The 13,258-nt window shown below is 46.7% G+C and overlaps 1 protein-coding gene across 8 annotated transcripts in view; it reads right to left on the bottom strand.

Annotated features, from left to right (window-relative positions):
* The window catches only part of Gro (TLE family member transcriptional corepressor groucho), a 59,598-nt gene that overhangs the window by 19,108 nt on the left and 27,232 nt on the right, over positions 1-13,258 (bottom strand). For 5 of the 8 annotated variants that reach the window (XM_077398765.1, XM_077398764.1, XM_077398766.1 and 2 more), the window contains exons 5-10: positions 11,150-11,194; positions 5,637-5,699; positions 5,471-5,558; positions 5,256-5,288; positions 5,156-5,193; positions 4,430-4,792 (exon numbers count right to left, since the gene is read on the bottom strand). In XM_077398765.1, coding sequence (XP_077254891.1) covers positions 4,430-4,792; positions 5,156-5,193; positions 5,256-5,288; positions 5,471-5,558; positions 5,637-5,699; positions 11,150-11,194 — 630 coding nt within the window. Of the gene's footprint in view, positions 1-4,429; positions 4,793-5,155; positions 5,194-5,255; positions 5,289-5,470; positions 5,559-5,636; positions 5,700-11,149; positions 11,195-13,258 lie in introns of those variants that run through there. The other 3 variants (XM_077398767.1, XM_077398768.1, XM_077398770.1) reach the window with 2 other exon arrangements.

Raw genomic sequence — 13,258 nt, 5'->3', positions numbered from 1 at the left:
AAGGCGGACGCGCGGCGCGCCGGGACGAAGGGGGATGGACGACGGATTGCGCGACGTGCGGGCGGGAGCGAGATGGAAGAGGGCATACATTCGAGAAAGAGAACGCGCTCTCTCGCGCTCGCGTGGGGGGAGGGAGGGAGGTGCAGAGAGAGGGTGGATAAAGGCCAGCACGCGGGGCGGAAATAAAGAGAGAACGAAAAAAGTGGAAGAGGTTGGAGGTGGAGGTTGGGTACCGTGGTCCGCTTTAATTGGTTCGACGTGGTCAGATGAAAAATTCAACCACCCACCCATCCCAACCCGTCCCAACTCTCTTCCTTCTCCTCCTCCTGCGCGCCATCTCCACCTCCTATGCCGTATCGTTCCTCTTTCCCGCCGCCTGAATTCCCACCAGATGAATCTACCGCACATCTACGCGCGCGGTCCCGATGTCCGCAAGTTTCTGCGGATCAGGGCAGAGGAGACAAAGTTAAACCGGCCGGCCTCAACCGCCGTCTTCGTAAACACCCCCCCGGCATCGATTCCGTCTCGAATTCAACTACTCCCCATTCATTAGCGCATCTAATGCCGCGCGAAGTTCGATCAATCCCGTGAAATCGCGTGAACGCTTGTACATACATTCGGTGTTTACGGTGAACAAATGCGATTTCTTTCGAGCGCAACTAGAAACAATATAACACTCGAGTAACTTGCTCGTGGAATATCGAAATCAAAAACTGAACGAAGAAACTCTCAACCTTGAGACAAGTCAATGATTTTTGTACGAGATAGCACGTTTCCAAAAAGGTCCCGAGTTTTTCGGAATTATTGAGTCAAACGAATTTTAATTGGACGTTTAATTAGGTTTTTCTAGCACCTAGCTAAAGTTACTTTTCATCGTGGGACAGGACGTGTCCGCCTCGACGCAAAAATTTCGCCATTTAACACGTTTGAGATTTTCCGTCTTCAATTTCATTTCGACCGCTATGAAAAATGCACTTTGCCATCCGACACGCTTTTGAAACGTTATTTCACAATGCGCACTATGCTCCGTCGTATTACCGAGAGACCGCCGCGGGCGCGCGGTAGATTCCAGGATTTTATCGGGAATCTTTTTTGCCTCTCCACCCTTCGCAACGTAGTAGCACCAACGGCCGGGATGACGATTACGAGAAAATGAGGTCACAGTCAGACATTCAGACACAATCCCTCCATTTACGAGATAGAAGTAATTATACCAAAAAAACGCAGTAATCGAGAACTGGATCACTATCCTCGAAATGTTGCCGCAAATGTATCAAACCGATTCTTTCTCAGTATCGTATACACTTTTCACAAAAAAAAAAAAAAACAATATGCATAATATATTCATTTAAATTAAAATTAATCGCCAAATTTAAATCATGAATTGAGAGCTGTCGACTCGCAGGGCTATACTTTCGATCCGATTTGTGTAAGACGAAATAAACTCCTTTCCCGCGATATAGCGATTTCATGTGGGGACGGCGCGGACGGCAGTAGCTTTCGTCGCGACGGAAACAGAGCATACGGTTGCTCCTTTGATTAATGCTTCCTCGGGGATGAAGCGAAGGAGTTAGGGAGATAGCGGTAGTGGTGTGCTGAGCTACGACTAATCCTCTCCCGGCGTGCACATGTAGGTACGAAGCTCCGACCGACAGTCCTAAGAACCTGACTGTGGACACGAGCGAAAACTCATTTCTCTCCGGATGTGTGTGTGTGCGCGCGCGCGCCCTTCTCTCCCTTCCCCAATCCGCTACCATTCCTTCTCTTTTCTTCGTCGTCGGTCTCGTGAATTACATACGACCGGATGCGATGTCGCGCGCTCGCATTCTCGATCAGGCCATTTCTGCACTCGGGACACGCGTCCGCGCGACAGTGGTGGATTTCTTCATAAGTACATAAAAAATGAGCATTTTGAACATCATATAATTGCGAAGAATTCTCTCCAATAAATATGAAAAAATAAATTAATTAATTGAGCAAATAAGTAGAATATATAGATTAATTATAAGAGAAATATATTGATAAACCGTGAAAAAAACCGTATAGAATAGCGCTTTGATATAAAAATATTTTATTTTAGTATCTAAATTTTTGCAAGATATTAATATGTATTTTATCGTGTAAGTATACTCCCCACATTATGATAATTATAAAACAACAATGTTTTATATAAATGTAAGTAGAATTTGCATATTCTGATAATTTTATATAAAATGTAATTAATATAATGTTATTATTTTTTGTAATGTCATTACAATGAAATGACAATTTTGTAATATCATGAAAATTGCTTTCCATTTATCGTGACTTTATCTCGTGGCTGCGGGAAACGCAGCTGATGACCGGATCTGTCCAGTGCCTCAACTTCAAACAAACTTCCCGGCACTCTTAGGGCCGAAGGGATTGCCCGTGTAAACGACACATCGTTAGTACATCCGCGAAGAAAGAAAGATAATACGAAAGCGTGGTTGGAAGAGAGAGAGAGAGAGAGAGAGAGAGAGAGAGAGAGAGAGAGAGAGAGAGAGCTATAGAGACAAGACGCTGGTCGCCCGCGATTCCTTGATTTTTACCAGTAGCTTGGCAGTGACAATTGGCCGCTACAACTACACAGTTGTCCGAGAAGCAATTTTAACAGTGGTTTGAAGTCATCAGAACGGCGAAGAACCGTTGGGAAATATGTTCTTCGATAGTTGAAAAGACAAATGGACAAAGAAAATACGTCGCACTCATGCTTTGAATTTTAATTCAATATTATATCTAAAATGTTACTCAATAAAATCATTTATATTGTTGCCGTATTTATTTCCGTAGATAACTTGCTTTCTTCTTCCACCCGCATACAGAGAGCGAGTCATGCAATGTCAGGATGGTTCATAAGAAATGAGGCATCATTAAATCGTTTAGTTTTTTCCCCTGCCACTTTTTCCTATCATCAACCGTGAAGAAGGTATAACCCGTTCAAATTGCGCGACTCATCCTGTATAATAGATAGCCATCACGTTCCTCAACGATTTTATGACGTCTTTTAAATAAATAATTAATGCAAATCAACGAATACGGTCGCGCGAGAAAGAAAAAAGTGCCGAGGGTGCCGAGGATATAGCCAGCAACGCCGGCTAATGAATTCACGTGGAAACGCTCTAATCGGTACAAAAAAAAATACGAGAGAAGAAAAGAACAGAACCGGAAGAGGTAGAGCAAGATAAAGAGAGATGAAGAGAGGGTAAGCGAAGCGCCCGAAGGAGGTAAGGGAGCAGCTGAAAAAAATAATCCAATTTAGTCGGTGCGCGCACTACGACCCGGCTAACTGTTCGCTTGTTTTCACGGTTTTTAATTATACCACCCGTCTCCGCCCTCGCGCCCCCTCCGTGTTCGTGCCTCTCGCGAGGAGTTCGCGCGCGCTCTTTGTCGTCGTGATTCAAGACAGAGAAACACACTTTCGTGGAACTTCACTTCGGATAGACGTTAGTCAAGCAAAATAGACGATCGCCCGACTTAACAGACGCGGTAGGCAAGACTCTCGCGGGTTCTTGACCGGCAGGAAGTCGCGGTCCTTTTTTCCGCCTTTGCGGCGAACGAGAGTAATCCGATTTCGATGGAAACTTCCGCGACGCATGATTGCATTTGGGACGCTCGGGTCCCGCCGAGGAAAGGCCGACATAGACGGCACGCGAGACTACCGAGCGTATTTTCCATCCCCTCTTCTTTCTCTCTCTGTTCTTTTTTTTTTATTCGGCGAATTCGACGGTTAAGTGGAAGTTAGCATCGACGCTCTCCTATCCTTTATCGCGCGGCTCGAACTCTATTCCAAAACTCGGCCCTTTTATTACTCTTACGTTTACTTTCCAGCGATATAACGCGCGCGCTTGCTCGCTCCGTGCGTCTCTTTATTCTACCACCCTCTTTGCCCTCTCCGTCGCTCAGCGATCGCTGAGAGTGTCGGCCGTTTTATCGGCTTTCGACGTCGCTGCAATTAGCATTTTAATTCTCAGCTAAACGCGCCCTCCGCCGTAACGCGCAACTTTTTCGACGCCGCGAGTCTCTCTGTGTAGTTAAGCGTGCACTGACCAACGAGCAATATTCAATGCAACAGCCACGCACCTGCGTTACCGATGCGCTGTGTGACTTTTTTCTCTCTTCTCTCCCTCTGAAGGGGAAAAATCTCAAACGGAAAAGACATTTCGATTTTTGTAAAATTACAGAGCGTTCCCTTTCAACTTTATACTCCGTCTCTGAATAAAAATCCGATTTCTGATTTAAAAAACCTATTGTAAAATATTGAATTAGAGACCCGATCAGATCTCAAAATTGTAATGTAAAACACACCTCGGAGTCCGATCGAACTGCCGATCGATTCGAGCAAATCGGAGCAACGCGACGTCGCGGGAGAACGCCGGCCGGATGGTGTCATGCTGGTAATGGTACTCACGTGTCCTAGCTTCTCCTCCTTCCGCCTCTTGGAGTCGCTCTCGAGGTCGGGCGTGCGGCTGCGAAATTTCTCAGGCGGAGAGACCGAGCGGTGGCCGAGCCTCTCGTCGGGCAGGGCGATCGGCTTACGGTCCTCGGGCGTCTCCGCGGCCGCGCGATGCTGCTGCAGATCGGCGGGCTTCAGCAGCGCTTGCGCCTGTGCCTGGACCGCAGCCGCGGCCGCGGGATGCGGCGGCGGCGCCAAGTGCGGCGGCACACCCGCGGCTGCGGCCGCCGCGGCCGCACCTGCGAAGCCCAGCAGACCGCCCGGCGGAAGACCGCCGACCACCGCGCCGTGGGGCAGTTGCTGCGCATGGATCTGTTGCTGCGATGTCAAGATAAAAAAAAACCTTTGCAATACTAAACCCCTCTCGTTCCTTTTCTGCCTCTCTCCTGCCCTTTCTTTTTCTCGAACGCGCTTTGTTTTCATTCTAAATTTATTTTTATTCGCACGTCAATTAACCGCGTGACTGGCGATACAATATCAATATATATGATGGTATTCGATATTTCCGGTAATACATATTTAGAAAGATGCATATCAATGAATTAAACGGGAAAAAATTGCATTTCTTTGTTATCGCGATCTCTAGCTAGGCTGTCGTAAAACTAATCGCGTAATCCGTTTTTAACAAAACGTGTGATTTTTTTTCGCAATTTTTGTAAGTCAAATGTCGCAAGGCATTACCTTAAGGTGAATCATGTAAGACGGTTGCAAATCGTCATCTAATAAATGACAAAAAAATATAAATTTATGCTGTGCATCGAATGTAGGGTAAAATACTCACTAATAGCTGCTGGAGACCTTGCTGCTGTTGCTGCTGCAAGAATTAAGAAGAAAACGCGTCGATTATTCAATTAACAGTTATTCAATTAACAAGATTAAGTTCGCCGATATATTGCGAATTATTTAGTTGTAAAGAATTTTTTTCTGGACGCACTCTTACGATCCACCTCATTAAAGCCGATGACTTAGGAAGTTAAACGATGAGCGGCTACTTACCCCGATAATGGTGTTCAGTTCGGACATGGTGACTTGCTTCGCCCTCTCCACGGCGTTGGCCACCTGCTGCTGATGCTGCAATGCCATGCTATCATTATCGCGTCGTCGTCACACTCGATTGTGAGATCGCACGGCACGCGTGCCAAACAGAAAGTCAAAGACTCACCTCTTGCGCCAGGAACGGGAGCACTTGCCCGATTATCGCGTTCAACCTTTTAGCGATTTCCGTCTGCGAACACACGACGGATAATCGAATCAAATGTGTTTTTCAAATGACAGCTAAATATTCTGACGATTTATCTTATTATCGCATCACTTCGGAGGTAAACGCGTATATGAAAAATATCGCGGACTTTTAGGAAGAAATGAAAAGCGCTTTAATTCTCTACGCTGTTTTCAAAGTGAGTGCGTGCAAGTAGATGATAGAGACATAGATAATTTCTTTTGACTCGCGCCGTAAATGCGCCACTTTTTTAAAATACATTCCGTCACCTATCTCCGTATTCCAGAAATTACAGCGCGGCACATGTCGTTTTCAAAAATGACCGATCCATTTGTAAAATTGCGCAAGTAACACTGGAAATTCATTTGAAATTTAATGTCGCGTGCATAGGTTTAACGTCACGCATGAGGCTTAATTGAGAAATCGAGGCTGAGACTGTATATAGAGGGATGCGATACGAATTGTGTGTATATAATATATAGGACACGCATGTTAGCGGCGTGCGAGGCTACATCGTGGTAATCATGTGTCGCACGACGACGAGTGCTCGACGAACATATACGAACGTGGCTCGTTTCACCCTCGTAGCAGGAGGGTGGCTACTCATTAATGTGCGTCGATCGAATCGGATCACGATTAAGCTCACGATCGCCCTCACGTGACTTCCTTAGTAACCGCAGCATGAAAGAAATATTGGCACTTTGTCGCCCAATTAACTTCCGATCATACGACGACAGTTTCAAATGAATTGTTCGCAAATTCGCGCGGTAATTATTTATAATAGCGGGTTTACATTCGACAGAAACGTCGCGCCGATATCGCCCCGGCGATATTTTCACGTCAGAGGAGCCAGCCGCGTAGATCTAAAAGTTGAGAGACCGAAAAAAATGTCATCGCCCCCACGGGGGACAGAAAGATGGAAAACTGCCGCGTCCACGTCAGTTCGATTTCGCCCTGTTCGACAGTAGGTGGCAAAGGGGGAGGGAGCGAACCGAGGGACGGTTAGGTGGGTGTAGAAGGAAGGGCGGGCGACGAAAAAAAATTCGACGAAAAAATGAACAGAGGATGCGAGGGATAGTGTCGGGGATTGCGGGAGGTGGCCGGAGGCGGCGGTCGGGAGACGAGGAGAATTTGCAGGACGCGGGCGATGCGGAGCGAGTGTTGTCCGGCACGAAAAAATGGTTATTCCTTCTCGAATGTGCCCGATGCACATGCACGTTTTCCCGCAAAACGGATGGCCGAGGTGCGGGCTCGACGAGGGGGCGGGGGCGGAAGCAGGGAGAACGAAGTGAGTTGGCGGGGCGGGACGAGGAAGGGGATGGAGATGACCAAATGGGAGGTGGGGAAGAACGTGGTGGATGTAGAGGTAGATCAGGAGGAGGAGGAGGAAGAGGTGGAGGAGGTGGAGGTAACATTGAGATTAGCAACGGGTAAAAAATCGATGTCATCGCCCCCAGCCCTCGCGCGCTCTCTCCGCTCTCGCTCGACTCAACCCTCTGCTACCTCCACAGGGCAAAATAAAAGAACTCAAATACACGACCCCTAGGAGGGTGTATGTGCGCGCGGCGTAGGTGTTCGTGCGAGCAAGCGCGTACGAGTGCGAGTGCGAGATGTGTACACGGGCGTTTTCTCTTTCTCGCCGGTCTCCTCTCGCTCGCTCGCGCGTTCGCACGCTAACACGTGTGTACGAACGAGAGAACCCTGGAAAAGCGACCCCCGACCGCCGAAAGAGAACCTGTGGGAGATGGAGTGAGAGGGGTCGCGCATTGAAAGAGAGACGGAGTAAGAGAATCCGAAAAAAAAGGAAAGAGAACGAAGGTGAAAGAGAGAGAGAGGACCAGAGAGGACAGAAGACAGAGAGCCCGGATAGATAGACGTATATATGCATGAAGGTAGGAAGAACTGGAAAGGCAGGGTGAGTTATACGCAATTGGTCAGCCTGCACATTTTTTATCGGACGCCGCGCCGGGCGAACCCGCGATGGGGAAATGGTAGTTACTCTTATATTGACGAACAACGCCAACAACAACGCCGCGGCAATATTCTTCCTAAGGGATACGCGCTTTTTCAATGGAACGCCGTCGCCGATTCTGTATTTCCGGTCCAAGGATTCCCACGTTAGAAACGATATGATTCGCAACAACTTCTGAGCGCGGCTTGACTCTCTTCTGGGATGATGGCAAAAGTTATTGCCATCCGCGGTTCTTCGCTCGGAAATAATTTTAATACAGAATAGTTGAGAAAATCGAAGAGGTACCTAACGATGATTTTTGTTGCGAATAAAACGGAATTGAAATTCTTCATTTTCTTAATCTTTCATTGCGACAAGTTTCCAATTAAACGCACCCGCGTGGCTTAATGTTAACTAATGAGGTGATATTAAAACGTTGAAACGAATATCGCCGGGCAACTAATTTTTTACCTCATTTCCTTGGTATTTCGTGGTCATTTCTAATTCTCTCGGCTTTCCGAGACTCGGTAATGACCCATTTCGCATTTCGTGATCGCGTGCGCGTAATGTACCCGCGACATATTATATCGTGGATCGCGGCTTAATCGAACAGGACAACGAGCAGGCGGCCGCTACGCTGAAGGATGTCCCTTTCAATTAAGCGATAAGCGTTATCGGACAGATACGCCGGCAATCGAATGTACGTACGTACGTACGTACAACTCGATGGATGAATAGGGCGAGAACGTAACGCGCGACTAGTCGCGTCGCGATGAGTTTTTAGCTCTCCCGTCTCGTCCTCGCCGCCGCGCCGCTCTGATTCGCCCAGTTTATCCCACCCTTTCTCTTCCGCGCTTTTCTTTTGCGTAGTCGCGGGTGCTTTTTGCGCGAGCCGCCCATTTTTTTCTATTGCCGCGAATCTCGTTTTCCATGAAGCTCGCACGATGAAATTCGACGGGCTTCGCGAATCTAGTGTGACGACTGATAAAACGCTTTGTCACCGATATTAACGAACGATATCGCATTAACCCGAAGATTAAAAGCGGGCTAATTTTCATCGAGTCTTCCCAACTTTTGAGTGGTCGAAAAATCTTTCCAAGATTCATCGTCGTAAACGGTATTTACATAGAGCCGATGACGAGAGATGTCGAAGTTTTGAAAACTTTATTTCTTCACCGCGTGAATCAAGAGACGAATATTGCGACGACCGACCGGTCGGAATCTATATCGTGCAATTATCGAGCCAATGTTCGCGAGCAAGGGTGACCGAAGGGAGAAAACTCAAGACTGCTATTGGGGATGAGGAACGGATGGAGCGAGAGAAGTAATCGTACCTACAAGAACTGGGACATCGCCAACAAATTCGAGTTAGTCGAGTAGAGAGTGGTAAAGTGGTGGCTGATGCGGTAGGGTGGGTGAGAGGCAAATGTCGACTTCGGGCTGTGGCAGGAGATACGAGGGTCGCAGATGCGAGGGATGGCTAGCATTCTGGGAGAGGTGAGCGAAACGGAAAATCAAGGAAAGAGAAAGGGAGCGCGCGCGCGCGCGAGAGAGAGAGAGAGAGAGAGAAAGAGAGAGCTGCGCGAGGAGCGAGGGAGAGCAAAAAGGGTAAAAACGAAAGGGGTGGCGAAACGGGAAAAAGAGACGAGGCAGAGATACAGAAGGCTCTAACCTCGTAGGGGGAAGATTGTTTTCATTCGGGGGCTCAAATTGAAAAGGAGCGAGAAAACCGCGACGCGAAAGCCTGCTAAGTGGCGGGGATTGACTAAAGGGAGCTTGATTTATTTATTTTTTTGCCGAGTGAGGGAGAGATTTTGAGACTGACACGACGCGCGGCATCCCCGACGAAAGTAATAAATATATTTTTGGTCCATTAAGTCGGCTGATGGCGGAAGAAATGGAAAATGAAACATCGATGAATAACAAGGCGTATGTACTTCTGAACTAGATTATTGCGTGATTTGCGTAACAAGCTTTTCCAAAAATCTATCAAGTTAATTTCTTTCAAGACTATCTGATTTTGTGCATCGCAAAATCATCGTCTAATGCGCTTGGAAGATGGCAATTAATGTGAATAAGCTGGCAAAAGAGATTTAATCGCGCGTGTACCAGCGCATGGCATCGGCGCGATATTATCACGGTTAATTAGAGAGCCACCAAGAACCGATAACTTTTCATTTCTCTTCCAATTAGTGTCAGAGAAGCGAGTTCGCCATGTTACATTATCTCCGCTGCAATTTGTGCAGCCGCGATGTCCTGACTTGATTTCCCAGCGAACCCGAGCGATCTTACTTTTCCAATTTTTATTAATATCCGGTGTATATTATTATCCGACAAATTTACAAATTACGAACGCGAAGCGGATCTTTCAAAAGTTTTATCGCGCTCTTTAGAGAAAAAGTAATATATATCGAAGAATGTATTTTTTCAGATTCCTCAATATATACAATTTAACGAGTTTACGTTAGTAGTCTACGTGATAAAGAATTCAGTTTTATTTAATTATTCAATACATTATCTTTCCAAGATAAGCAACTTAATCTTGAACTTAATCAAACAAAACCTTTAGCTAATTGAATTTGACACACAGACGATTCCAATTTCCGTTGTTAATAAATCAAGTTCGATAACGTTATTCTAATTTTAAAAGACAATTCTTATAGTTCGGGTAGCAAGACCGATTAAAATAGCACCATGTTTTTCTTAAAAAAAAAAAAAAAAGATGCCATTGATTTTTCGCACATTATTCGCCGAAAACAATTCCGCGGTGATTCTGGCGCCATGTTACGCCTTATAAACTACCCGAGAGAACGTAGTTCCCCGCGCCTCGGCCCATTAAGTGCCGCCTCGAGGTACGAGGGTGAGAAATGATCGGCCGCTAATGCTAATGAATATCAGCTCGTTGTACCGGGACGGCGGGAGGGTTGTTTGGAGTTCGGGGAGCCCCACTTTTGAGCATGACCGCGTGGCGACGAGGGGCTACCCGTGGCCGCTTTTAAGAAAATTGCTGACAGAGGGGACTGCCCCGCCGCTGTGTTTCCCCTGATTAGCCGAAATTACACGATTTCCCGGCCTAAACGCGCGCGCCGCCCGCACCCCACATTTGCGGCCGCGGCCGATTCCGACGATTCACTGACCCCGGGCTCAATTAACGAAGAGCCACTCGGATACTTGGTATCCGAGTTAAACGTGATCTTGATTAACTTCGCGCAACGCCGCGCTGGTTAAAGATTACATTGTCTGATCTTACGATCTAACTGTTGCAATGTTTGAACAGTATAATACAAGTACGCACGGAATACATTCTAAGAATATATTCGAAGAGGAATAATCTCCACCTGTTTTAAATATTTTAGCTATCGATTATCGATACCTTATATACAACATTATTTTATCTAATTTAGTAAATTTTTGATTGCAGAACAGTAATACTAAACGATTTCGTTTAAATCGCTGGATTAATCATTACTTCGAAAAAAAAGGTACTAGAATGGTAAAACCTTACCTGTTTGTGCATTTCAACGTTGAGGCCGTACGACATCTCGTAATACTGTAACAAGAAAGACGTAGCTTTCAGTTTGCATAAAGTAAATTTTTCAGGAATACGAAGTACATAATATACGGTTAAAATATCAAACGGCACGCAGTCATAAATATGAGAGAACTGTACTGGAAAATCATTGCGTTTCAAAGTTCGCAATCATAAAACCACATTCGAACTAGATTGACGACTGCTATGATTCTTATGCATGCGAGCATAATCATAAATTGGCTAGCTGCAATTCAAGTATCAAACGTTCGTTCAGAAATGCATTATTCGCACGAGTTTTTTTCAGTCGCTGTCTTATAGGCTTAAATGTAAATAAAAATAGTTACGTTTGTAACATTATCTCAACTTTATGATCGTATTTTATAATCGTGACATTTATTTTTTATACATTCCTGTTTAGTGATGCTAAAAGCCGTGGGGTTTTTCCGCATTTTCTCCGAACTTAAAATAGAACGTATGTACATCGAAGTGCGGAATTCTCGAGACGTATCGAATCGCTGGAAGCGATCGATGATGGATCAGCCGTCGGCATTCTCGTGGACGAATTTTTGCGGGCGAGGGTCAGACCAAAGGGGGCCCGCAGTAGGTAGTAGTAGCCGTTCGATCCAGCGCGTACATGCGTCTCGATAAACTGCATCCGAGCGTAGGATGCAGTCCGGTGGATGCGCTTGCGCGATCGTAAATTGGCTAGTGGCTGTCGCTTAGCGCCGCGCGTGTCCGCCTTTAGCCGCTCTCGTTCGGAAACGAACGGCTTCGGGGGCGGCGCGGCGGTTTGCCGAGAGAAAGATAGAGAGAGAGAGAGAGAAAGCTGGAAAGAACAGGGCAAAGAGAGAGAGAGAGAGGGAAAGTGCAATACACACGTCAGGCCAGGCTGGGAGATATATACTCGGGCTCGGAGATCGATAGCATCGGCCACGGAAATATACCGACTTAATAATGCAGTCGATAACTACTTACGCCTGGCGAACTTGGAGCAAGGCACGCGCGCGGAGCCTTCCTCCTTTCGCGCAACGATCCCGGCGCGCTTTGTCCTACGGCGGTGCATGTTGATTCGGGCTCGGCGATCTTATCGCGCGACAAGCACAGAGACTCGATAATATATTTCCTCGAAGCTCTCGCGGACTACGAAAAAGTGCGCGCTGCGATTATCGCCACGCTAGGTAAAGAGCGATCATAATTTATCCGTTAGACTAGCACGTACAATGAGGGACCTCACCCCCCCCCCCCACGTATTGTTCATTCTCTGTGTGTTTCTCTATTCTTTATCGCTTCTCCTCGCGCGCTATCTTCCTCCTCTCTCTCTCTCTCTCTCTCTCTCTCTCTCTCTCTCTCTCTCTCTCTCTCTCTCTCTCTCTCTCTCTCTCTCTCTCTCTCTCTCTCTGGATCGCTTTTGCGTGACCGTACGTGGAGTAAGAAAGCTCGCTTTGCAATCTGTCACGCGATTTGTCAACGTTTACCTCGCGTCGCGGATGCTTTGCGCGCATTGTGAAGTTCCATTTGGATGGCCGGAGGCAAGATATCGACGTAAGTCGGTAATCAAATAACGAGAAAATTCTCTCTCGACGATGGCAGAGAGAGAGAGAGAGAGAAAGAGAAAGGAAAAGAGAATAAATATCGATCTCATCTGCCGTCTCTCATTTTCTATTTTCACGTGCCTGTGGGGAACCCAATAATAAGAGTTGTACCGATAATTTCGCCCCCTCCGATTACTCGATATGGATCTTTTAGTAGCGAGCCTTTGATATAGGATGATTGGACGACCTCGTTTGTCGCTCTCTCGACATTTTCCCTCGTTTCGTCCCTTCTATCTCTCTCTCTCTTTCTCCCGTCTTCCCTTTTCTCTCTTCCCTCTCTTCGCGCTCTCCTTTCCAGTTGCACCGCACTTCGATTCAGTCTATCGTTCTCTCGTCTCTCTCCCTATCTCCATTTTCCTTTTTCGCTCGCATCCACTCTCTTGACTCACCTCGCGGAAATTTACACGTTACGCCCGCGGATAATTAACGGATAATTAATAAGCCGTTTCGAGGTGCGAACTGATGCATCCGCAAAGCGCGGCGCGAAATT

The sequence above is a fragment of the Temnothorax americanus genome, unplaced genomic scaffold, assembly GCF_048541705.1.
Source record: "Temnothorax americanus isolate GAGA-0224 unplaced genomic scaffold, ASM4854170v1 Scaffold12, whole genome shotgun sequence".
Taxonomy (NCBI): Eukaryota; Metazoa; Arthropoda; class Insecta; order Hymenoptera; family Formicidae; genus Temnothorax; species Temnothorax americanus.
Note: the sequence above shows the minus strand (reverse complement) of the source record. Positions and strands in the feature narration are given on the sequence as shown.